Source organism: Leptonotus elevatus, chromosome 19 (assembly GCF_054856555.1).
Source record: "Leptonotus elevatus isolate MCC_2025b chromosome 19, RoL_Lele_1.0, whole genome shotgun sequence".
NCBI classification, from domain to species: Eukaryota; Metazoa; Chordata; class Actinopteri; order Syngnathiformes; family Syngnathidae; genus Leptonotus; species Leptonotus elevatus.
The window spans coordinates 13,194,539-13,220,464 of NC_141257.1; the positions used below are offsets into that span (position 1 = coordinate 13,194,539).

The 25,926-nt window shown below is 36.3% G+C and overlaps 2 protein-coding genes and 1 long non-coding RNA gene across 3 annotated transcripts; 2 read left to right on the forward strand and 1 right to left on the reverse strand.

Annotated features, from left to right (window-relative positions):
- The first annotated feature begins 1,027 nt into the window (after positions 1-1,027).
- On the forward strand, positions 1,028-6,589 carry csnk2b (casein kinase 2, beta polypeptide). Its single transcript, XM_086062588.1, has 7 exons — positions 1,028-1,161; positions 1,615-1,696; positions 2,000-2,102; positions 2,292-2,407; positions 2,652-2,727; positions 4,737-4,926; positions 5,562-6,589. Exons 2-7 carry the CDS (start codon positions 1,625-1,627, stop codon positions 5,650-5,652), a joined length of 648 nt encoding a protein of 215 aa, XP_085918714.1. The 5' UTR covers positions 1,028-1,161; positions 1,615-1,624; the 3' UTR covers positions 5,653-6,589.
- On the reverse strand, positions 4,495-13,849 carry LOC147158051 (uncharacterized). Its single transcript, XR_015091215.1, has 2 exons — positions 13,736-13,849; positions 4,495-4,904 (listed from the first exon to the last, which is right to left on the reverse strand). It is a non-coding gene; the product is annotated as an uncharacterized LOC147158051 (long non-coding RNA).
- Positions 12,890-24,017, forward strand: LOC147158052 (uncharacterized). The gene is made up of 4 exons (XM_086062589.1): positions 12,890-13,102; positions 18,141-18,251; positions 22,902-23,012; positions 23,190-24,017. Exons 1-4 carry the CDS (start codon positions 13,051-13,053, stop codon positions 23,426-23,428), a joined length of 513 nt encoding a protein of 170 aa, XP_085918715.1. The 5' UTR covers positions 12,890-13,050; the 3' UTR covers positions 23,429-24,017.
- The last annotated feature ends 1,909 nt before the right edge of the window (positions 24,018-25,926 follow it).

Sequence of the window (25,926 nt, forward strand, 5' to 3'; positions counted from 1 at the left end):
TTTAATTGTTTATGGTACAGTTCTTGGTGCTATTCTAATAGTGTTAAGTTACTTGTGACTTAATTGTCTATTATATAATAGTTTTATTCTCAATTTTGAGTTAAATTGTCTTTATCTTTTGTTTCTTTAAATGCCAGGGTTCTAAGAGATAATAGGAAGCGTAAAGCCTTGTTCTTGTATGCTAAGCGATGTAAAGCTGACGTTTTCTTTTTCCAAGAAACTCACTCCACTGCAAACGAGCAAAACTTTTGGAGGTCACAATGAGGAAACAACATATGGCTGTCACATGGGTCGGAACACTGTTATTCACTCAAGTTATTGACTTTAACAAGATTATCTTAATGATTGTAAATGTTTATGGATACAATTCCAGAGAGGAAAACAAGATATTTTTTTACACAATTGAGCAAAGACTTTTGGTATGGTTCTTATGCTCGCAAGCTATGGCAAGACATTTGCAAATTTCTTTTGGACAATATTTTTTGTAAATTTGAGCTTTCCTTACCAAATGTTTTATTTTTATTTTTTTTTAACTATGACAGTTCATTTGAAAAATAATATTATATGCCTATATACCTTTTTTTTCTATTTTTATAGATGTATATTTACAGTCCATCACTACTTCCTTACTTTAAGAGAAAGCTCAGTATTGTTCATTCGGTAATCTTACAGATTCGACATGTCATCATCATTGCTCTCTCTTTTTTGTCTTTGTTTTTTCTCTTTTTCTTTTTTTGTATGTGCATCTCTATTTCCAAAAATAAGAAGGCTATCAAGACCTTAATTTTGGATTTCTCATTTTGGTGTTTTTAATATTTCTTAGTTTAAGACCCCTGGCATTTTGTTTTTCCTTTTTCCCCCTTTTCCTTTACTGTTATTGTGAGATTGTTGTGTACTGTGATGATTGTTTGCTTAATGTTTGGCTTTTGATTTCAATTTGTTAAATAAAGCAATAAAAAAAAAAAGACAGTATGATCTTCCTTTTAAAAAAATGTAGTACTCGAACTCGCCATCATGTGGCAGCATTGCTCAATCTGCGCCGGAAGTACAGGAATAACCTCCTGTACTGGGAGCCGGTGTCCATTTTATTTAAACCCGATAGCTTGTTACGTTGTTTTGAGCTGTCGCATTTTCCAGCTGCTATAAAAAGTACAAAACTGGGTAAGCTCACAAATTGTTACCCATCTGTCCCGAGAAACGTACTTTCACACATTAACGGAAATTACTAAAGCTCTTCCGAGGACGTCAACGATGCGCCATATTGATTGTGCACTATTGCTAGTTCGTATTAGCATGACAAGCTAACGCTGGCTATAAAATAAGACTGCAGTGTTGAACCGCGTTATAAATAAAAGGTCGGACGCTCAAATCAATTTTCACTGGACCTCTGGGTATATTCTTCTTAATTACAATAGCGAGTTGTTTATTACAATGGCTAAAACATAGCTGTAACTTGTCAAGTTAGCCTAGCCTCAAGCCTGAGCTCGTCAGCATTCCTTCCTGAAACAACATCTTACCAGTTTTTAATTCAACCACATTTCTGTTCCTTCATTGCAATGCACACCCATACATTTGAAAACCTTAACAATGCGTATAAAATGCTTACATTTGCAGGTCTTCAGAGATGAGCAGTTCAGAGGAAGTGTCATGGATCTCCTGGTTCTGTGGATTAAGGGGGAATGAATTTTTCTGCGAGGTACGATTCTTTTTCAATTAGATGATTTGACCATGGCCTTAAATGTAATGTGGTGCGACCCTGATTTGTCATATAATTAATACTGCTTACATCACTTCCAAACAAATGCTGGATGATGCACAGAATATATAATATAACACGTATAATACTAAACATTTGAAACATTGCTGGAATTCAATGTTACTTGACTGCAAATTGACTATTTATGTGACACATACAATGAAAATAGAATCATGTAAACTACGTTATATGTCTCAGTTAAAATTACTTATGAAATGATCAATGTTTGTTTTTGATTGGCAGGTGGATGAAGACTATATCCAAGACAAGTTCAACTTGACGGGCCTCAACGAGCAGGTTCCCCACTACCGCCAGGCTCTAGACATGATTCTGGACCTTGAACCAGGTGTTTAATGCTTTACCTCTAATAAAAACTCACAGTATGTTGTGTTCTGTTACAATATGAATGGATTGTACTTATAATACTGTCATATCAGTATGCATTTAATGGACTGTATTTGACAGACTCAAACATGTATTCATGAGCACAGGAAAAAAAAACTCTTGACAATTCTAACTACCAATGTGTCTGCAGATGAGGAGCTGGAGGACAATCCCAACCAGAGCGACCTGATCGAGCAGGCGGCTGAGATGCTGTATGGCCTCATCCACGCACGCTACATCCTCACCAACCGAGGCATTGCGCAGATGGTAGGTGCCAATGCTACGTCAGCGAAATCCACTACTCCAAGCCCATTTTTCCATTCTGTCCATCTCAGTGAGATGGAACGTTCTTAAAAGCATGCGGGATGGACGGCTCTGAGTAAACATTAACTGTGAGGAAGTGAGCGATAGACCAAATGGATTCTGATAATGGCTTTTGTAATGTTTTTGCATACAGAGTTTTGCTATTTGACGATAATGTTGCTTCTGTCAATTTTCTTTTTTGTATTAGTTGGAGAAGTATCAACAGGGTGACTTTGGCTACTGTCCTCGTGTCTATTGTGAGAATCAGACTATGCTTCCCATTGGTGAGTAAACAAAATAAATGAGTGAGTATATGGAAATGAGACAATTTCAGATGATTGCTGATTTTTGAATGTAATTTATTTTTATTTTCAAATATGTGGCAACATTTTGGTGAATATATACGTGGATCCTTGGTACTGAAATAACATATTTCAAGTTTATGAACTGTGCGTGATGAACTACATTGTGCACTTAGTGTGATAATAACAAAAATCCTGAAATCAAGTACACCCCAAGGCCCCAAACTGCCCATAAATGGGGAAAATGTTCCCCTAAAGTTGGACAGATTTTACATCTACTTTTGCATGGGTGGGGAGGGAAAAAGTGGGCATTCACAGTAGACACCATTCTGACATGTCAAGGAAGCTGAAACATACTCAACGTAACTCAGGGTAACTTCAAAATAAAGTTTGCCAAATAATACATTGACAGCAATGCAAATAGCTTTAATAGACTTTTTGAAAGTGGCACACGTCGGGTCGTCATGGCTAGCTTGACTTCCCTTCCCTTTTAGACATTGGTAGTTTTGATTGCGACCAACATCAACACAACGCGATCCCGAACTCATATTCAATTGCTAATTTAGGACGATAAAAAACCGCTAATTAATTACGCCGTCATTCTATGAAGTGTCCGATGTAGGTGGCAAGCAGCTAGCTGTTAGCATTACCAACGCGTGCCTGTGGCTGGTAGCTGTAAATAAGTTTGACGGCTGGCTTACTTGAATTCTTTTTCAATATTCTGGACGAAGGATACTTTGTTATTCACGCTCCATGTTTAAAGGAAGGGAATGTGCCTTAAATTGCGCTTTGAGGTCTTTTCATTATTAAAAATAAATAATTAATATATATATAAATTTGTCTTCATTTATTTTATAAAACACTTTTGCCCATTAAAAAGAAAAACATTCAACTTTAAATGTCAAACATAGCCGTTTAGATTGTAGGAACGCAAGTTTAAGCCATTAGTACCTTGTTATTTTACACATGGACTATGTATAAAATAAGAATGTTTCTCCCTCATATTGCACTTTAAAGTTGTATTCCTAAATCCTAAATTGCTATATTAGACATTTTGAATTTATTTTTTATTTATTTAATGGGGAAACACATTTTTACAAAATAAATGAAGACAAAGTTCTATTTATTTATTTATTGCTGATCCGAACCGTGACTTCTGTGATCCATTGCGCCACTAATAAGTAAACTGAGTAAACTGATTTTGTTTTTTTTAATTCTTGAACATTTTTTGTTGCTGACAAAATTCTGCTCCACATATCTGCCCATTTATCAGTAATATAGTGAAAATAAGTGGAATTGTGAATGTTTACTTTGCAAGTCAATTTGCGATTAATTTTCTACTTGTGCCCCTAAAATTTCAGGTTAGCGGTTACTGTGCTCCTAGTAAAAACGGCGCCCTGTATTAAAGAAGAAGAAAAAAAGTTAAACACACACAAAGAATGTTTTCATATTTTATATTAGCAATATTGTGGCAACACTGCAGAGCTGTCAAATTTTATCTAAAAGTAATTGATTATCAATTGAATCAATTTTACAATTTTAATAATCAAGTAATTGTTTCGAGGCCTTTTTTTAAACTTAAAATTGGCCAAATGCTTTAATTTCAGCCTCTCAACAGTAATTATTCACTGATATTTGTAGACCTTCATGAAATCTTTTGTGTTTAATCAAAATTTGCAGACATCTGTTTTTACTTTGGAAAATCGACGACTGAACCTGTAACTGAATCACTTTCAAAAAGATGAATGATTACATCAATCTCCCTTTTTTAATCACTAAATACGAAATAAACAATAATCATTGGTTAGTAAACACTAAACAGTAATCAGGGGGGAAAAACAATTCTTACACACTTGAATGCAAAATAAAAAAGGAATAATCGATTGTAAAAATAGCCAGTCAGGAATTGTTTTAATAGCAGCGTGACCTTGTCACATGTCGAACACATGTAGTCACAGTTGCGCTTTTCTTTGTCTGGCGTCCTCCAACAGGCCTGTCAGACATCCCAGGAGAGGCCATGGTCAAGCTCTACTGCCCTAAATGCATGGATGTGTACACACCCAAGTCCTCCAGGCACCACCACACGGACGGAGCCTACTTCGGCACCGGCTTCCCCCACATGCTGTTCATGGTTCATCCCGAGAACAGGCCCAAGAGACCTGCCAATCAGTTTGTCCCAAGGTTAGTTAAGTGACGTCACCTCTCAGCCGTTTACCTGCTGTCGAAAGGCATAAATAATAAATAATGTAAATAACAGGTGGAGGAACGAAAGAGCACACAAAAAGGTTCACATTTCAACACAGAATAAAATCTGCCCTAGTTTTACTTGTTGTTTTAGTACACAGGCCATTTTAAACATAATTAAATCTCAATGCATATTTTCCACTAATAAATAATGGAAATATGTCATTTAATAAAACACGCAAATTTCCAGTCACCTGACCTCTGAAACACGTGAAAGAGCCTTATTAAAGGAGCACGTAAACTACGCCCATATTTGGACGTCCTGAATGCAGTGGTCTATGCAGGCGCTGCGTGAGTGCGTGTCAATGTATGAACAACTGTGGAATTGCTCACATGCGCAGCTTAAAGGGAACATTGGTTTGAATTTTTTTTTTTAAATAGTCCCATTTAGAATAACATTCACATTACCATTAAATATAATGCGCTTCACAGTTTGAAGCGACCAATCAATTTTAGTCTTTTTTTTTTCCCCGTCAGTTTTGTTTGAAGCTTTTATCCGGCGCATTTTATTCACGTGACTTTCCGTTAGCTCGTCCAATACTCAGACGTTTGTCACTCCCCTCCCTCTCCAGGCTCTACGGGTTCAAGATCCACCCAATGGCCTACCAGCTGCAGCTGCAAGCGGCCTCAAGCTTCAAGAGCCCCGTCAAGGCCATCCGCTAGCCAAGCTGTCAAGAGAGACGAGACGACAAAGAATATTGAGGAAAAAGGCGAGGGGTCACCTGTGTTTTTCCATAAGCGACACAAGTGACCCCTCCCCACTCTGAAGACTGTATTATTTTGAGGGTTAGATTAGAGCAAATGAAAGCAACATGTAATAATAATAATAATAATGATGATTATGAGTGTGAATGAGATGTGAACGCACAGCCGTAGTCTTCATCACATAGATGTGTATTCAGTCTCCTCTCTCAGTCAAGACACTAACACTACTCAGAAAAAAATAGGGATGTTGGGCTTTCAGGTGGAACTCAAATGAATTTAAAATGCACCATAACTTCTACAGCAAATTTAATTTCACCTTCTCTAACCTTTTGAATGCACACGTCCAGCTGTTCAATGTTTCCCTACTTTTTGCACAACTCCAAATTCACAACAGTGGAAAGTTAAAGTGCATTTTAGGTTCAACTTAAAATTTCAATATCCTTAACTTTTTCTGACTAGTGTATCTTTGGTATCCTACTTCTACTACTTTGGTATCCTTCCCTTACCAAACTGACGTGCCAAAAAAGACGGTCATTTTCCAAATAATTAAAACGACGTCAGTATTGGCACAGTTTGGTAAAGAATCCTTGGTGGACTGCACCCTCTCCTCAATAAGCGCCACAAACATGGCTGCCAGCAATTCAAACAGTGACTGGTTTATTTTTTTTCCATGTTGCTGGTTCATACAAATGTTTGCTGTTGTGGTGTCAAAACAAGAATCTTACAGATATAAATACATACTGTGCTTCTACTGTTAAGGAAGGACATCATAGAAACAAATAAAGCTAGCTCTCTGTAAATGTTACTTTTTCCAGGCTATCATACTTGGCATTGTTTTACTTGTTTATATGAATTAAAACACCCGTTTCCATCATTTTTGGAAACAAGCTGGAAATGGCTCACACAAACAACCTGCATACACTTTTACATATTTATTTTCATTTGCTAAACAAATTGTGTAGTGAGTTTAGATTTACTCTACACATGTAACATCCCAGAGTGTGCTAGCTCTTTATGCTAGGTTAGCTTCATATCTAACATACCGTGTTTTTGTTAGTTTTTTACATATTCATCTTCACAATAAAAACAAAAGCTGTTTTCTTCCACAAAAGAGGATAGAGACGCTGCAGCATAGCACTGATTTCACTCCTGCAACTCATGATTTGTTTTTAGGGTTAGCATTAGCAATAGCCAAAACCACCAGTTGCCATTTTATTTTTTCTTTCTAAAACAGTGAGGCAGACGCTCCTTGTTTCCCCTCGTTGCATATATTTTCTCCTGTTACGTTGGAATTCTTCAAGTGAATCCATATTTATGTGGCCACAGTTGAACTCCTGTTTGTTGTTTTTCTCTGCTACTGGGAAAAGGTGGACGGGATTATAAAATCTCATTAAAGGTTGATTCTTCTTTTCATATGTTTTGCTCCTTATTCTTAAATGGGCTGTGCCCTTGCCAGTGCTCTTGTTTTTTTGTGTGCGTAAAAAAAAAAAAATCAACCTGAGGCTACATCTTTAGGATTACAGACACGGGTGTATGCGATGGGGTTTCCCTCTGTATCTGCCTCTGGCAACACAGAGTGGCTGGACTGAGTTGTTTGGTGTGGCAAAGCCCTGTCAGAGTTTCCAGGGGGAGAATGATTCAGGAAAAACCTCAAACTACACTTTAAGAACAGCCTGGATACCCAACTCTTTTTTTTTCTTCTTCTTTTTTTTTTACAAGAGGATTTCCCTGTCTAGTGAAGCAAGAGATTGGAAGTTACTTGCCGTAAACAGACAATCCTCCATTCTGGAATTTTTGGTAAAAGGGCGTACTTTTATTTCTCAATTTGGTATGAGTGTTTTCTTTCATTCTGCCACTCCTTTATTTGTCATTTTGCAATTTACGCACTCTATAACATAGGCCTCATGGAATGTGTTATGCAAAACCCTTCAGAAATGTTGTAATAGTATTTCTATGACAACAATATACAGTGGAATGTCCAAGATCTAGCACAATCTGCTCAGTTTTGTACTGTTCCTATAACTATATGCCCTACTGGTTACTTTTTCCAGAATGGCTGTGGTGAAAAGATTCCCTAAACTGACAAAGTAAATAGTGACTCAATACTTTTGCAGTTGGATTTTGACCAATCAGGAATCTCTATGTCACTTAGCTGTAATCGCTGGCTGATGGAATAAGATTATTTTAGCTCTGTTACAACCTCACGCCCTATTTCCAAGTAACATTGACAAATGTATCTTGGAAAAACAAAGCGAGGCATTTTACCGACTTGAGCAGCCTCCCTCTTAGCAAATTAATTCACAAAGATGCTTTCAAAGCCTATGCTTGTCAGTCATTGACTAAATGTTTAGTGTTCTTTCTCCAGGCGTGACACACACACTTAGAAGACAAACATAGTTTGGCAAGATGGGGCCTGTTCGCGTGACTTATTACCCAAAGTCTCTTCTGCGTCTTGAGATTGAATACCAACCTGTCGAGACCCGAAACTGCTGAACACAGATTAAGTTTTAGTATTTGATTCTGTTAAATGGTAAATAGACTTATTATACTTTATGAAAACACTTTGTAATGCCATAATTAAATATAACAAAAAGCCAGCATGCCTTGCCCACCATTGGGCAGTATAAAGGCCAAATAATACTAAACACATACATTCTAGTGTGGATACAACAGCCAATCATATAGCAGTGTGGCATGTCCTGCCTAGAACTCATATAGTTTATATATGTGTTCTTTGCAGAGGATAAAGAAAACTATGCATTGCGTAAAGGGTTGTAACAGCCACGTAGCCACATAGATACTAATCATGACCCATGTTAGTGTTAGCATTAGGCTAGCAAAATAGAGGCTAAGCTATGTGGTTGTTTTAAAAACATGATATGTTATTTACTTCCTTTTATGTTCAGTTTGACAGTAATTTTTAAAATAAAATATTTACTTATTTTATCTTTCACTGCCACCCTACATTGTATCTCAAGTTTGCACATGCAACTCAAAGCAAAACATCGTCCGGATGACTGCTCGTAATCAAATTTGAACGTATTCTGAAAACAATAAAGAACAAAATTCTTAGCAATTAAAAAAATATATTTTTAAAGTGTAAATTATAAAAAAGCTTGAAACTGAAAAGTTGTTAAGTTTAGCCAAACTTATCATGTTGGTGCTTGGGTGGTGTGGAGTTTTTCGCTTTCAAGTGTGGTGAGGTTAGCATGCTAATTCTTTTTTCAGTTTCGATTGGATTCCTATAAGGAAACAAAAACAAAAACAAACAGCTGTAGGCCTACTGTACCAAAGTCAGTACAGTCTATTATGTACATGACCAGCGCACAAGTAAACAAAAGGCTATATGAATAGGTAATAAGACGGCCATTTTGAGCTACTATATGGCTACGTCTACGGTATCGCTAAGCTTATTGTCCCTACCAAGATGGCCGCCAAGTGCTAGAGTCTGTACTGTGACAACAGTGGCCAATTCTATACGGAATTTTGACAACACGTTTTGTGTGCAATGGACACTATTTTTTGCCTGTTAAATCCAAAATATGTTCATTCGAAGTTTTACTGTATCTACTGTGTGTGGTTCAAAGTACTGTACCACATTTCTTCTTCTCAACCAATGTGGCAATTGAAGCATTGTACACATGGCCATTACATTCCACGGGAAGTAAAGATGCAGCGTACATCCTGGCATTTTTTGCACCTTCAGTGAATACCTGTTCATCGGGTGCTTATGTAACTATTATAATTACTTTGGCCCTCTTGTTCAATCACATTAGTCAAATGATATTTGAGCCTCATCTTACGCTCAAGGGGGAAAGGTAACCTGCCGTTTCTTTACGTCACCTATTATGTTTCTACAATGTCAAAGAAACCCATATGCAGTATTTTTTGTGTAACAATTGAACTCAAACATGTATTTATTTTACTGTAGTAGAACGTCCTTGTCCCGCATATGACAACTGACCATGTTCTAAATTTAGACACGAAAACATCTTGAAGTGCATACATTAACTCACCATAACCATGTGGTGGTTATGGAGTAAACAACATGACTCACTCCTCTGACTCAGACCATCAGCAACCTTTCCTGTCAAAATAGCTGTTTTAGGCCAAATAAATAACACACACAAAAATCTGTCTGGAGCCGCAAAATGTTTGAACATTGATTGTGATGAAAGAAACTGTGGGAGTGTTAGTTTAATGTACTGAGGGACCAAGAGCTAATATAGAGCTGCACCATTGTCTTCCGTATTCTTCTTCTTCTTTTTCTTTTATTTATTACTTTTCTATAATAATAATAATAATAATTATATTTTTATATTATTATATTTTTCCTGATTCATTTGTCATACATTTTTAGATTTTCTGTGAAATTTTTGGCAATTTTATGAGCACATGGTAATTTTCTGCCCTCATTATTATTATTATTATTATTATTATTTGATTTTTATTTTTACATTAAAAAAAATGTTTCTATCAATTTCTGACATTTTTGGCAATTTTCATTTTATGGTTACTTTTTGAACATTTTCTTTCCTTTAAATAAATATATATATATATGTGATATATATATATATATATATATATATATATATATATATATATATATATATATATATATATATATATAAAGAATAATTAAATATACAACAACAATTTTAAGTTGTCAGAAAAAGAGAGACAAATGGTAAAAGAAAAGGAAAAGCACAAACTTACCATAAAATGTCCATGAAATTGCCAAAATGTCAGAAAATGTACTATTTAATAAAAAATAAATAATAATAATTAAAAAAAAAAGGCAGAAAGGAAAACATTTAAAAAGTGACTATAAAATGCCCCCCCCCCCCTCCCCAAAAATAATCTTGACAATTACCACAAAATGGCCACAAAATTGCCCCAAAAAAGTCAGAAAATTTATTTAAGAAAAGTCAAGAAAGAAAATATTCAAAAAGTAATCGTAAAATGAAAATTGCCAAACCAATTGAAATAAATTTTCTGACTTTTTGGGGCAATTTTGTGGGCATTTTGTGGTAATTCTCAGGATTTTTTATTATTATTTTTGGACATTATATAGTTACTTTTTAAAAGTTTTCCTTTTTGCCTTTTTTAAAATTGATTAAATATTAAATTTTATTTAAGTTTGTGCTTTTCCTCTTCCTTTTTTGACATTTTTAGGTAATTTTTAAAATGTTTTCTTTTACCATTTGTTTCCTTTTCTGACAACTTAAAATCTATATATATTTTAAATAATAGACTATCTAATAAATACAAATGTAAAAACCTGATACTTTGTAAAAACAAACAAACTAACTAACAAAATTAATTTGTACTCATTTATTTTTAGAGATCCACAGGGAACCACATATGGCTCCAGAGCCGCAGGTTGCCGACCCCTGGGCAATTAACTAGCAACCTGTCCAAGGTGTGTCTTCCCTCTTAGCTCACCTGCAACCCAATCAAATTGATGCTTTTTTTTTGTATACCTTATCATTTGATGATCATCTGGCCCAGATTTCCAGCGGATAGTCTTCTGTCATTTGTTTACATGTTGACTGCTCTCCGCTAACTAAATTAGGCTGAGCAAGGGGTGCTGTTGTTGTGTTCCGATGTCATTGTACATAGCAGGATCTCGATAACGCTATTGTTTGGACTAAAAACATCCATGACCACGCCTGTGTTGATACGTGATAAAAGCTGACAGCACCGACTGACTAAGCCATTCACATGAAGCACCGACATTGTTGCCAGGTCACAAATTAGGTCCACTTTTACTGTATTTAATTTTGTTTGTTTTTATTCACATTGGTGCTCAAATTTGACACAGAACATACTCAGTGTACACAAACTCTGAATCACCAAAGTATTGACTTTTTTTTGGTTTGTTTAGGGTCGGTCAAGTTTAGACAAAAATTATTTTTATTTTTATTTGTGTGACATATATGGTATTTGCCCCAAACAGTATGTCAGGTATAAAAAAAAGAAGACAAAAAAGAAAGTAATTCACATCTCCATGGCAACTAACCACTTGACGTAACCTCCCAGGTGATTCACATGAGCATAGTTGACTCCCTCTTTCTTTGCTAGGCTAGAGGTGGACGTTACAATTTACTCTGTTACATTTACTTAAGTAACATTTTGGATAAATTGCTCTAATTCAGCTCACTACTTGTATTTTTATGAACAAGTATTTCTTGTGTGACGCATTTTGGTTTGTCACATGATTGTCTCACCAAACCAATGTCTCATGACCACAGTCTCCATGGCCCCACGCAGAAGTTTTCAAAGTGACTAATTTACATAAAACATGACAGATTTTTTTGTTTGTTTTGTTACCCATTTCTCTTCATTTTTTATTTATTTATTTATGTTTTGTCGAAAACGCATGATAATTGGAATTTCCGCTATTCGAGGGCTGGCCTAATCCCTCTTCCCAAAAATAAGAGACAATCTCATGACTATTATACTGTCCTCAGTGAGCACACCAGAAGGTGCCTCAGAAAGTGAATTCGCATTAAATATTAATTCTTATTCATTCAGTTTAATTAAGTTATTTAGTCTATACATGTTTTTTTTTAATAAAATAAAATAAAGTACAATGTTATAAAGTGTTATTTTCCATATTATAATTTTTTTGGGGGGTGGAGCATTGACATTGGTATTTTCATTCATTTCAATGGGAAAATAAAATGTGAGATACAAGTCTTTTGAGTTACGAGTGTGGTCACAGAACGACTTAAACTTGTGTCTCTAAGGCACCACTTTAATGCTAATGTGCCATTCATGTGTTGTCACATTTTTCGTGGTTCAATTTGCCTTATTTTAAATTTAAAAGATATATAGGTTATTGTTTTAAAGCGATATTGTTAAGAAATATTTAAATTAGCTTATTCCCGTTTTATGTTTGTCTAAAATAATAATAATAATCAGTTACTTAGTAGCCTACACGGAAAACTTAAGTAATTATTTGGAGGATTACTTTTTGTTTAAGTCATTTAGCTACTTGAGTAGATAAATTCTACCCACCTCTGCTAAACTCGTGATATTAGTTTTAATCAAACTATTTTAACATTAGGTCACATTCTTTTAAATATTAATTAAATTGAGCCCACTGGAAGTTTGTGAGACGTCACGTGATCGCAGGTGGATTGGAAAAGTTTGTGTTGGGAGGAAGAGGAGGAGGCGGAAAATAACTGCTTTGCTGTGCACAGAAGACCTCCTCTCATTGGATAACGGTGACGCTCAGAAGGGGGGGAGATTATAAATGAGGCGATGATGGGAGAGGGAAAAAAAAAAAGTTTGATTCTAACTGTCTGTGAGCACGCAGGTTGACAGCCCCGCCACGTCTTGTCAATCAACATGAACCGAATTGTTCTCCAGCTTTTCGCCGTGGGAGTCTGCTTTGCTCTCGGTAAGAACGTACTTTCTTCATTTTATTGAGTTACTTAAAAAAAGATTGGTTTCGATAGATGTGCGCCTTTTAGTGAGACTTTTTCTTAGTCCTTCGCGTGTGCCTGGCGTTCTTTGTTGTACAATCTGCGATTCAATTGCCCGTAGGCATGTATACTATTTAACAATTGTCGTGTCTAATTTACTATAAAGTGATTGCTTGTCCAATTAACATAAGCGCCTAAGTGACAATGAGTACTCAGAGATACTTAGTTAATTTGATCATCTTGGAGTGCGTGGAGTGTCTCTGATTAACTCTGATTCACAAGGCTCATTGACTCTAGCGCCCGCTATTCACGCTAGCAAATAGCAGAAATAGCATTAAAACACAATGAGCCCCTTCAAAATGGTTTGTAGTCCTTTGTTACAGTTTACTTAGCTTTCATCTATTTTGATTCTGCTCGCCTCTACGTGTCGTTCCAAATGAGTCAACAACACCGTACGAGTTGGCAGATGTTCTCAGAAGAACAAGTAGCGGCACCTCTGTGTGCGCATGGCAGGCTATTTATCACATGCTGGGGTGAGGCAGCAAGAAGCTTTCGAAATGCTGAATCACGTCCCAACTTGTCAGACCATCTCATGAGAAATTCCTCACCTCATAACAGTTGAGACCCGTGTCTCAAATTCCATTTCCACAGAGGAGTTGCAGAGTCCACACCACAAGTAGCATTTGTTCAGCGGCTATTGTGCTTTTTGGTGACATTGTTCCTTTTGTAGCCCCCCCTCCCCGCCGGCTTTAGTTGGATCCCGTTTCAGGCCACACCCTAACTCGCAGCGACCCTCTTTTGTTTAGTTTTTCCCATCCTGGCTGCTTTTTATGCTTTCAGGTGCTTTGTTTAACCTCATGCCACTCAAATAGCTGTTTGACTGAAGGCGATGATTGTTGATCCACCGCCCTGGTCACCTCTGTGCGAGCACACGGGAAATGTAGTAACTTTCCAAAAGATGCCCGGTTGATTTAGTTTCTTGTCAACATGTAACAGGCCACTGAAATAGTTCCTGCTGCATCAGCTAGCAGATAAAAACAGAACTACATCTGGCTCTACACTTTTAAATTGAGTTTCTCAAGACCCCATCTCTACTTTGTCTCAGGTTTGACTGTATATTTTCAGCCATTTCCACAGATCAGGGTTCAAAGGCCCCTTCAGAGTTCAGCAGTGACACTGTGATACTTGGAGGAGGCTTCACTCTAAAAAGAGTTGGGTCAAAAATGGACCAATCTTGACTTGGGACAAATTGGGCCAACTTTGAGTCATGAAATTGGTCTTTTAGTGTAAAACTCGTAAATATTGGTTAGATCCTTTAATTGGATCATTTTGTATAAAACAACCCAAAAAGTTGGGTCAAATTGACCCTTAAAGTGGATCGGTCCATTTTTGATACATAATTGGGTTACTTTTGAAACTAGTTATGTTCTGCAGCTGCTTTGCTAAACTGGGTACTTGGAATAAGTAAAGGATACAGTGAAATCTATTCTAGATTGAAATGTGTTGCTCAAATGTCTCAGCTACAGGTCATAGGTCCTAACCAAATAACCAGTCAAAAACAAATATATTAATATTTTGACTCTCCAGAAGTGGCCTAATCTAAATCCTGTTGAACATCTGTGAAACTGGTTTAACATGCAGTTTTCATTATTTTCAGTAAAGTTTTATTTATTACCTTGGCCAGTTTTTGTGTCCACTGTGGCTCTTTTTTTTGACTTTCGGTATACTGACAATTTCCATATTTTCCGTATGATGCAGAAGAACCACTGTAGTCTGACAGTCACAATAACAGCACACACAGGCCAAAGGAAAAAAGCAAAGTATGACTAATGCTTACTAAGCTGAGGTCTATAGCGAGGTGCGCTGATGATGCTTTGGATTTAGAAGCAAATGTTTTCCTGATGATCTTGGTTGACTTTTTGAAATCGGTGAAGACGCTGTGGGCAGTATGGACCAAACCCAAATAACTGGGGGGAAACTACAAGTCATTGACACTCCCCCAAAAGAAAGGCGTAGAATTGCTATTGATGCCACCATATGGTGTCAAAGAGCTATTTTTGTCAAAATGAAACCCCTTTACTCATTTCAACTGTTAATTGATGCCACAAGAGGGCAGCAAACCACTTTTTAAAAAATAAAGAAATAAATGTAACTAACTCACCTAAACATTTCCTTAATAAGCGAAGTGCAAATTACGTTTGCGCATGCGTGGGGAAACAAAGCGAGGCTACCAACTAACCGTCATTTGAATGGCGGAGATTAGAGTGGTGACAACTGTACACCTTAAAGCTTGCAAGTCAACCCCCGAAGTCAGTAAACCACATGCTATGCATGTTTAAAATGCATTAAGTAAAAACAGCAACTTTACAGCGGTTGAAATGTTAGAAATCAGAGCTCATTCCATTGGATCCAATTCATTTTCAATGACAGTATGGTAGTTTAGCCTACCCACAATGCACCACGGCGCTACCCATAATGCACTGTGCAGTCGAGATGCGCACTTCGATGATACAAACTTCCCAAAAGATAGCGGCAAAGCACTTCTTTTATTGCCATTTTACACATAAACAAAACAGCATTGTATGTCTAGCGAAACTGAACGGTAATGTTAACTGTGATGCTAGCTAGCAGTAGCACAACACATACGTGACGTCCAGACGGTCATGGTTGTCATAGTAACAACAGTTGCTTTTATTTACAAGCCAAACGTGCTAAAAAAAGAAAGTTGACGCTGTTTTTGTAAACTATTTATTGGATGTTGTTGTGTTAATCATTATCCAGATGAATGCAAGCCATACTCAAATTTAGACAAATTTAGAGTAATATTCTCTTAGATTGTGTTACCCAAGTTTGCATGTTCGTTTAACGTGCAAATGTTTTTGGGGTTAAGTAAATATCCCATCACACCCCTCACCAGGCTGTTTACTGAATGAGGTGTCATGTACGGCACGCCAAATCCTAATGCAAACTACTGCTATTTACATTACACACCTGACTTGCTTGTGCCTATTTATCTTGGAACTTTCTAGAAATGCTAGCACCGATCTTTATCATTGTGCGTGACTTCATTATTTGTTTTTATTTCAAATCGGCCTCTTAAGTTAAAACAAAAACGCTTTGTGTACGTTTACGGTCGCCTAGTTGGTCATTGTTTGCACTCGCTTCCCGTTTCCCACTGTTGACTAAGGAAATACACAGCTTTTTAACAAAGCAAAACTCACTGGAAAGAATTTCACACACATGCATGCACTGTCCTGCGAGAATAATTTAACGTGCACAATGACGAGGTTCCCTGAAACTAAAAGCTTTTCTATTTTCTATGACTATCCGATGCTTTTTGGAACAATATTGCCCTCAAGTGGACATCTGAATAGAAAAGGATGTTGTTCAACTCCACCCTTTTTTAGGTCTGTCAGTTCACTACGCTAACAGCAGGTGGCATGGTAAGCCTGATTTGGGCTTTATAAGAGCCACACCTGAAAGATTCGCTCTTATTTTTTTGTCACAAATATTGTTTTTATTTCATAGCCATTGGCATATATTATTATTATTGTTTCAAACTACTCCACATTTTGTTAATTTTTCCGTTCAATGGTAATGATCATTCAGCTCCTCCAATTTTTTTTAATTTGAGTTTTTGGATGACGAGTGCTGTGACTACTCGGATCGCAATGTTTAATGTAACGTGTTCACGTGTGACTCGTGCGTCATGATACCCTTGTGGCTTTTTTTGGTCAGGCGTGTCCTTTTCAAACATGGAACATTGTTCTTAAATTCTAGGACAAATTGACATTTAAAAGCAAAAGTCACGGAAAATAGTGGCAACCGAATTGGTGAGGAAAAAAATATTTTGGTACAGACTTTCTGTCAAAATGACAAGCAAATCAATTTGGCAGGAAACATGTAGACTCACGCTTGATTAGCTTTATTAGACAAAAAAACAAACAAATGTAGCGGTCTAGAAGTGGCTCCCGGGCAGCGAGTTTGACGCAACGCATATATCCGGTTGAACAAGTCCTTTGCAACAAAAAGAAGTTGACGTAAACTCGTTGGGCAGCATTTTATTTGAAAGATTCTTCACGGAAGCGAGTCGCCTGATTTGTTTTAAAATAAACCTGAATGACGTCTTCGCTATGAAAAGTCATTGAGTCAAATATTTATTCTAGCCTGCTGTTTGTTTTTGATTTTTTTTTCTGCTTTTGATGGTGTAAACATTATACTGGCGCACAAGGATACAAGTAAATACTAAAGGTAGTTGTGTACTATAGTGAGTTCCCTTCAAAGGCATAATATACTGTACAACGTGAAACATACTGTACAGTACAGTTGACGTGTTTACGTGTCGACCGTAACGATGCATCGCGCTTTATAATGACTGCATGTATGACATGTCGCTCATTCCAATAGCACACAACCATCATGTGCAGTATGTACATTCATCTATGAAGTGAAATCTGTCCAATAATTATTTTTTAGAATATATTTTCTTCACTAAATTTAACTCCCTACATACACCATGTAATCGTTTAGTGTGGCATTTATTTATTTATTTTTCAATCACAATAGCCCATTTTACAATGTTAACTTAAGAGGCATCGTGGGTGTATGTGTGCTTTTTAAAAAATTGTAATACCCTGTATAGAAGTTTTTAAACTGTTAACTTAAAGCGCTACAATTGCATATTGTCGCTTTAATCACTCTCTAATTATGCAAGCCTCGCCCCCATTTAAAATTGTGACCAAATCTTAAGCTTTAATTGTCATCCCCTATAATTGATATAAAATCCTTTAAAATCGGCCGTTTTTGTTAGGACATGAAAAATAGTTAAAATTATTTATTCAGCCATGCGTGCAATTTGAAGCAACACTTTTTGGCTGTAGAAAAGGGGGCTGACAGTTGTGTACTATGTTTGTTTGTGTTGTTTATGTTGACTTGTGGTTATAAAATGTTAACATCCGTTAACATTTGAACAATTGCCATTGTTTTAATGAGCTCCCTCGTTGTCATTCTCAGGCCATGCTCTGCAGTGCTACGACTGTAAAATTGGCTTTTGGAACCTGTGCATCACCAGGATGGTGACATGCCCAGAAGGGGAGCATTGCTATAGCGGCAACGGCACGGCAGGTAAGATGGCCGACGACATTCTTTTCGACAATTTGCATCTGTTGAAGGACGCAAGCGCTGTCACTCAAATGGCTCCTGGAATGTGACACGGAGGGATTCAAAGTTGACTGTTTTAACAAGACGAGCAGTCATTAAAAAAAAAATGGAGGAGATAAGTAGCATGTTGTGCTATAGGAGTGCTGCGTTATTAGTAAAAAGTATTTACAGATGACAGAAAACTGATAATTATGACATCATAAAGCATTGCAGGTTATTACTTTACTGTTATCAATCCAATGTATCAGTAATTGTTGAACTAAATACACACTGGATGTAATGCGTTTTGACAGCAAAATTTACATTGTAGATGAAAGCAGATAAGAGAAGTTAGTCTGGCTCCATTTTCCTCGGTAGCGCTTAAAATGGTTATTCGGCCGCAATTGCCTTTATTTATTCTGCTGTCAAAGTTGATGTTCCTATTAAAAATAAATAAAAACAAAAACAAATTCATAGTCATAAATGTATTCAAAGCTAAAGAAAAACAATCATATCCTCATCAAATTGTATCCAATCCTTTTTTTTTTTTTTTTAAATAAGCAGTAAAAGAACCATTGCTATAAAACTGTTTAATCTGGATTTGATGTAGGTTTTGCACACTTGTTTATGCTGATAAATCCTGTTAAAAAAATTCAGATCCTTTTTCCTCATTTGAATAGGGTTTGGAACTAATGTCAAACCAGGTTGGATCAAGATTGTGTAGTTCGCATCAATTTAGATTTAGTATTGGAATAGCCAATTTAAACACAGATCTGTCAAATGTCATTAGAATTGACCCATATTTGTTGACACTGTTGGACAAGGAAAAACATTTAATCTGGATTTGATCCAGATTGCACATTTGAACGAGATTTAATTTGATCAAGCTTCATTTCCAATTTTAGTTTTCATACTTCGTAAAATTACATTTACATGTCTTAATCCAGTTTGAACAAAATTGCTTTTGCATTGAAGTTATAATATCAAAGCAGGTAAAATCCAGATTTAATGAATATTTATCTATAAGAAAATTATATCTAGCATTTGTTTGATTTTCAAATCTGACATCGTCATACAATTTGAAGATTTGTCAAACCAGGTTTTAATCGACTGCTTTTTTTTTTTTGTCAGCAATTCTGATTTATTATGGAAACATACCATCTAACATTTTAAAATGTTAATGCCGTCAGATCTTACCGAGTTTGAACCAAATTTATGTTGGGACGCTTTAATATCAAACCAAATTCCAGTTGCTTTTTTTTTTTTTCAGTTTAAATTTGATCTCTTTCAAAGTAAATTTTTTGTTGTTGTTGATAAGCAGACAGTTTTAAGCAACAGATCCCAATCTATGTGCCATGGCAATGTCAAATCTAAATTGTTGATGTGTGATTTGGATCAAATCCAGATTACACTTATCTTCACGTGAAAGCTTGTAACACGAATTTGACAAACCTGGCTTTACATTAAAGTTTCTAACACACACACAATGTTAGAAGCTTTAATGTCAAACCAGGTTGAATCTGGATTTGATCTGAATCGCGTTTGGCAACAATTTAGATTTGACATTGGCAAAGCGCTTATAGCCAGGTCTGTTGCTTGGATTTGTCAATGCTTATCAACAAAATGTTCAAAATGTATGGATAGTCAAAAGATGTCATGTCTTAGCAGTTTTAATCCTGATTTGATCTCGATCAGCACAAATTTGGAGATTAGTTCACATTTTGGTAGCTGTAATATTGTTGGAACATGGAAATCTTAATTGTAATGCATGGTTAGAAAAAAACTTGAATCCGGATTGAATCCAGATTGTGTGGTTCTCTGCAATTTAGATTTAACATTAGAATAATCAGTTTTAACTTGTTCAAATGCATAGTTTAAGTCCTATCCAATTCCAGCAAAATTAGCTGTCCAAATAGGAACCCTTTTGACTTCTTCGGATTCTTTGAATAGACTCCCACCCGAGTTGAGAGCTTGAATATTTCAACTGGAGTTTCTGGTGCATTTCTGAAGTTTACCAATTGCTGATGATCCACATACTTGCCATTGCCCAAATTGCTGGTGTCATGTTGAAGCTGACGATGTCGTTGTCGCCCTCAGTTGGCTTCATGGACATCAAAATGAAGGGCTGCCTAGCGAAGGCCGAGTGCAACGTCACCAAGGATGTGAATTTCCCCTCCAGCAGCAACAAGACCATCTATAAGATGACCAAGACGTGTTGCAACCGCAATTTGTGCAACTCCGCGCCAGTAATCTCGGGCGGGCCGCTGGTCTTCGCCACCATTGCCTCTCTGCTTATGGCCAACATGCTGGCGTAACACCGTCACGTTCATTAACCTCCCTAAAAGAAGAAGACTGTTATTTTTGTTTTATATTGATGGTTCCAAAACCATTTCTATGATTCTAGCTCATTTCATGTAGTTGTCTACATAGCCTTTAGAGCTCATTTCATCCATTTTTTTGGACAAAGTGTCAACTTGTATAACACTGACGATAAATTAAAAAGTTAACCAGCTTTACTCTTGAATTTGCATTAAAAGGTTGTAAACATTTCTTTCACTATAAAAACTTGTTTTGCTAGCATCTTATGTTATCCTCCATTTTGTTTGTGTGTTTTTTTTCTTTTTATATATTGGTGGTAAAGTTGCTCTGTGTGTACTTATACCTGTCAGATGAAAGTCTGGAATGTATAATAAGGTGTGACGGTATGGTCTGAGGTAACAATGGTGAGACGATATCGAACTGAACAAGATGTGCCAGACCAGGGATATTGACTTCAATCCGAATCATAACTCAAACGTCAAGTCCAGTGTGCGCATGTCTGAACAGTGTGTGTGTGAAATGGCTCATGTAACAATAAAGTCTTCAAATTGGGAAGAAAAATGTTTTTTTGTGTACTGCTCACGTTGCAGTTTCGTTGTTGGGCTCAGTCAACTTCACCCGACAGGACGAACCAGTCTTGCCTGTTTGGCGTCTTGTGGAGCACAGCGGACGTTGTTCATTCCAATTGAATGATAACAAATTCCAGTGGTGTTAAATAAATGTGGAATGTTATTTTTTTATTTAAAAACAATTGTCCCTACCATTTCCACCCAACTGTATAAAGTTAAATTATCTTCTTTTCTTTTTTTTTCTATTAATCTCACAATATCCACTCTAGCTGCTGAAATGATGCAAAATTAGTGCTGTCAAAGTGTTAACTCGTTGATTAATTACAAACTATATCACTATCATGTATTAATGCAGATTAACGACTTTGTTAATATTGACCTCAGATGAACCTTTAGTTTTACAGACAGTGTATGGTTATGTTAAAGATAGCGCAGGTTGTGTTTGACTGCATGCATTTAATAAATATTTGCCTATAACATTCATTAAGAATATTTCTTCATGTCAAAATATTGGGGTCTTTTTTTCCATTTTAAATTATGAGAGTAATTAACTGATTAGAAGAAAAAGGATCAGTGTGCAGTGGATCAAAAAATGTTGAAGACGTCCTCGTAACAATAAATGTAGAAAGAATTAACAGAACAGGCGCTTTTACAATTTGGCGGGCAAAATATGTTGCTAAAAAGCCTTTTTAATTGAGTGATTAATTGTGATTAATCAAATTTCTAAGATGTGATTAATCTGATTTAAAAAATTAATCGCTTGACAGCGCTAATATATATATATATATATATATATATATATAAGAGCTATATATATATATATATATATATATATATAAGAGCTATATATATATATATATATATATATATAAGAGCTATATATATATATATATATATATATATATAAGAGCTATATATATATATATATATATATATATATATATATAAGAGCTATATATATATATATATATATATATATAAAGAGCTATATATATATATATATATATATATACATATTAGATTTTCATATATTTATTTGCTATATTGAGATATATAGGTATTCTTTAAAATTACAGTAGTGAATTTGAATGAAATTTTATGTATAAAATATTAGTGTAATCGAGAGTCAAGTACTCGTATCGGTGTTTGTAATGTCAGTGACAGAGTCAACACACCCCTGGCATTCCTTTATTCTCAGTAAATGTTAAGAACCTGGAAGACAAAAGCAGATGAAACTACACCCATCTACCCCCTCCCCCTTTCCTGGCCCACCTGTTTCTGAGGGGATAAAACCCACCCCTCAAACACATTCATCAGTTTCTCCACTTGACGCCGGTGAGGTGACCGAAGACTCTTGGGAAGGATTCAGTGTTAACCGAAACCACAGCAAAGATGGGCAGAATTCTTATCGGAGTCATCGCAGCGCTTGCATGCTTCATGCTTGGTAAGAAGATGCCACGAAAGACTGTTGTCTGTCCTGTATATTGCATAGAGACAAAACATGGGAGGAATGAAGTTATTTGAGGAATGTTATGATATTCATATTTTTAACATTCTTGTATTTGTCTTTAATAAAAACGGTCTTTTTGGAAGGTGTTTTAGAAGAAGGTCAAAAATGGATTTGCATTGATCAATTTAAGGCGCAAGTGCGAATAATAACACAGAGAGAGTACACACCCTAGCAACAATGATAATATCCTGTGTCAATAGCAAATATTTATTGAACTGTATTTTCTGTGCGTTTCAGTGGAGTCCCTCACATGCAACAAGTGCTCCTTTGGTTTGCTCAATCTCTGTTTATCCTCCTCCACTGTCGAGTGCAGCACCAACACCTCTCAGTGCTTCACGGGAAAAGCAAGTAGGTCCACTTGAAGCCCATTTTATTTTTGTAATATATTTATTTATTTAAATAATAATTTAATTTATTTATTTGTATTCATTTAATATTCATTTAATTGTATTCATTAATTTTATTTTATTTAGCATTTATTTGCTATCTGTCCACACTCAAGCAGATCCTTTCTCTCCCCGACAGCTTTCGTTTCCATCTCAACCTCGGTTGGTTTCAACACGCAGGGTTGCACCGAACAGGCCAACTGCAACATGACCACCAACGCCACCCTGCTGGGCGTGACGTACGAGGCCACGGTGGAATGCTGCTCGACGGACCGATGCAACCCGGTCCAGATAAGCGGAGCCCCGTCCGCCAGGATGACCCTCGCCACCGCCATCGGGGCCGCCTTCCTGGCCTCCGCGTGGGGAAGCCTGCTGTGAGGGACGGTCTGCTTCGTGCAGCCGCTATAGTCTAACACGAGTCATTTAAAAAAATATATCTTTGGACGTTGTATGCTGACTAAAAAGTATGTGCTGACATTGTAGAAGTTGATCAATGGAATGTTTCAGGGAAACATTGAGCTCGTAAACCTTCAGCTGTGTTAATGTTTTTTTTTCTTTATTTATCCTTTGTACTTGTCAAAACTGAAACCCGACATGTGAAAATAAAGTAAACCTGACTTCATTTTTTTTGAATATCATCAAAAATGAGATGTCTGTATCAAAAATAATTTAATGGATGTGTCTGGAATAAAAAACAATAATCTTGAAGAACTGTGATTGGCTGTTCAGGGTGTACTCTGCCTCTGGCCCTAAATCAGCTGGAAAATGGAAAATATAGTAAAATTAAACTAACTGTAATTGTAGCAAAGATGTCCTTAGTTTTCATCTTTGTCAATGAATACCACACATGAGATTCTTGGGTTCATTTTAAATGTATTTATTTTAGTATTGCTGTAGCTTACATCTAACTACGGTCAGTTGTTTGAGAATTGTAGTTGATTTTATTAAACAACACTTTGTGACCTTTTTTTGTGTACTTAGCAAATACTCCATATATTTTAAAACTAATACAAACTAAATTAAAATGAAATATTTTGTTAAAAAAAAAAATTCCTCTAAAAACATATTCAAACTAACTGAGTTAACAAAACAAAAATCAAAACGAAATAAAATATAACTGTCATGAAAAACCCAAAACTATTATGAACTCCACTTCTCGAGCTCATTCACCTGCTAGCCCGCTAACCCGCCGACCGTCATCATCGTTGTTGTCCAAATTAATTAAGTCTGGTTTTGTGTCCTGTGCGGGTAACGTAAGACAATGGTCTAGTGTACTAACAGGCTAGCAAGTAGACCATACGATAGTAAAATTAAACTATAATTATTGCAAAAATGCCCTTAGTTATCATCTTTGTCAATTAATATCACACATGGGCTTTTGGGGTATTTCTATTTATTTTAGCATTGCTGTATTTTACATCTAACTACGGTCATTTGTTTGAGAATTGTAGTTTATTGTTTTACACAACACTTTGTGAACTTTTTTTGTGCACTTATATTTTAAAACAGCTAAAACTAATACAAACCAAACCAAAACATTTTGTAAAAAAACAAAAAAAAATTGCCTCTAAAAATCTTATTAAAACTAACCGAGTTAACAAAACAAAAATCAAAATGAAATAAAATATAACTGTCATGAAAAACCCAAAACTATAATGAACCCCACTTCTGGTCTGCTTGCTAGCCTGCTAGCTCATTCGCCCGCTAGTGAGCTAGCATGCGCTAGCTTGCTAACCAGCCATCATTGTTGTTGTCCAAATGAATTAACGGCAAGTCACCACCTCACTTGGTTTCTGTGTCCTGTGCGGGTTAACTTAACACACTGGTCTAGCGTGCTAACAGGCTAGCAAGTAGACCAGCAACCGGATCATCTGTAATGACAGCACTCTCGACTTCATACAGTAGAGGTCAAAAGTTGACATAAAAACTTTCTGCTTGCTTCCTGATCTTACTCATAATGGATGGAGACTTCAACCTTTGCTTGGATCCTTTGTTTGATAGATCAACGCACAGGCCTGGTGGAGTTGCATCCAAATCAGCTTCTTACCTTCAATCTTGTTTTCGAGAACTTGGCGTTTCTGATATATGGCGTTTTTTACACCCAAGGGATAGGGCATATTCTTTTTTTTCCACATGTACATCATACATATAGCAGAATAGATTATTTCGAAGTAATTTACTTTGTGTAAAGCTTTCCTATATTTAAAGGCTCTTTGTGCAGTTTGTCAATTTTTTACTCGCGACTGCCACCTCTGGCCAAAAGCCAAACGGCAGCATTTGTGTGTGAGTACGCGCACGATCTTAAAGCGACAGCCACAGTTGCCAAACAAAGACATGACTTCAAATGAGGTAAGAAAAACTCCGCCCCTCCCCTCCCCAAAGAAACTGTAGAGGGTGCGAGTTCAAAACAGTCAGGGCTCTTCGTACTCATCTGGGCATTGGTGGAGCATGCATATTGTAGAAAAAGCTTCAATATTAACTTTTTAAACGACACAATGCACCTTTGTATTATTTATTACCATCTAGTGGTGAACGAGTCCATTTTAAAAACATTTTAATAATGTAGTGTGGTGTATGTGCTTCCACAGCGTTTATGTGTGAATATTCGTTATTTGAAGTCGATGCTAATGCCCATTAACATTTGAACACGACCCTCCATTTACTGTACCGTTAGCACTAGCGATGTTTAATCAACGAAGCATGTTTTGTTTAAATCTTCAATGCGTGTAATTCTTGTTACTGCAGGTTTAGTTTTACAGAAAACTCCAATGGTGGTGTCAAAAAACATTTTAAAGGACACTTTTTGCATTTTTTTTTATATAGCTTTTTTTTGACAGGCTCTTAACATGCTCCCCAATGTAACATGGTGAGAGCTT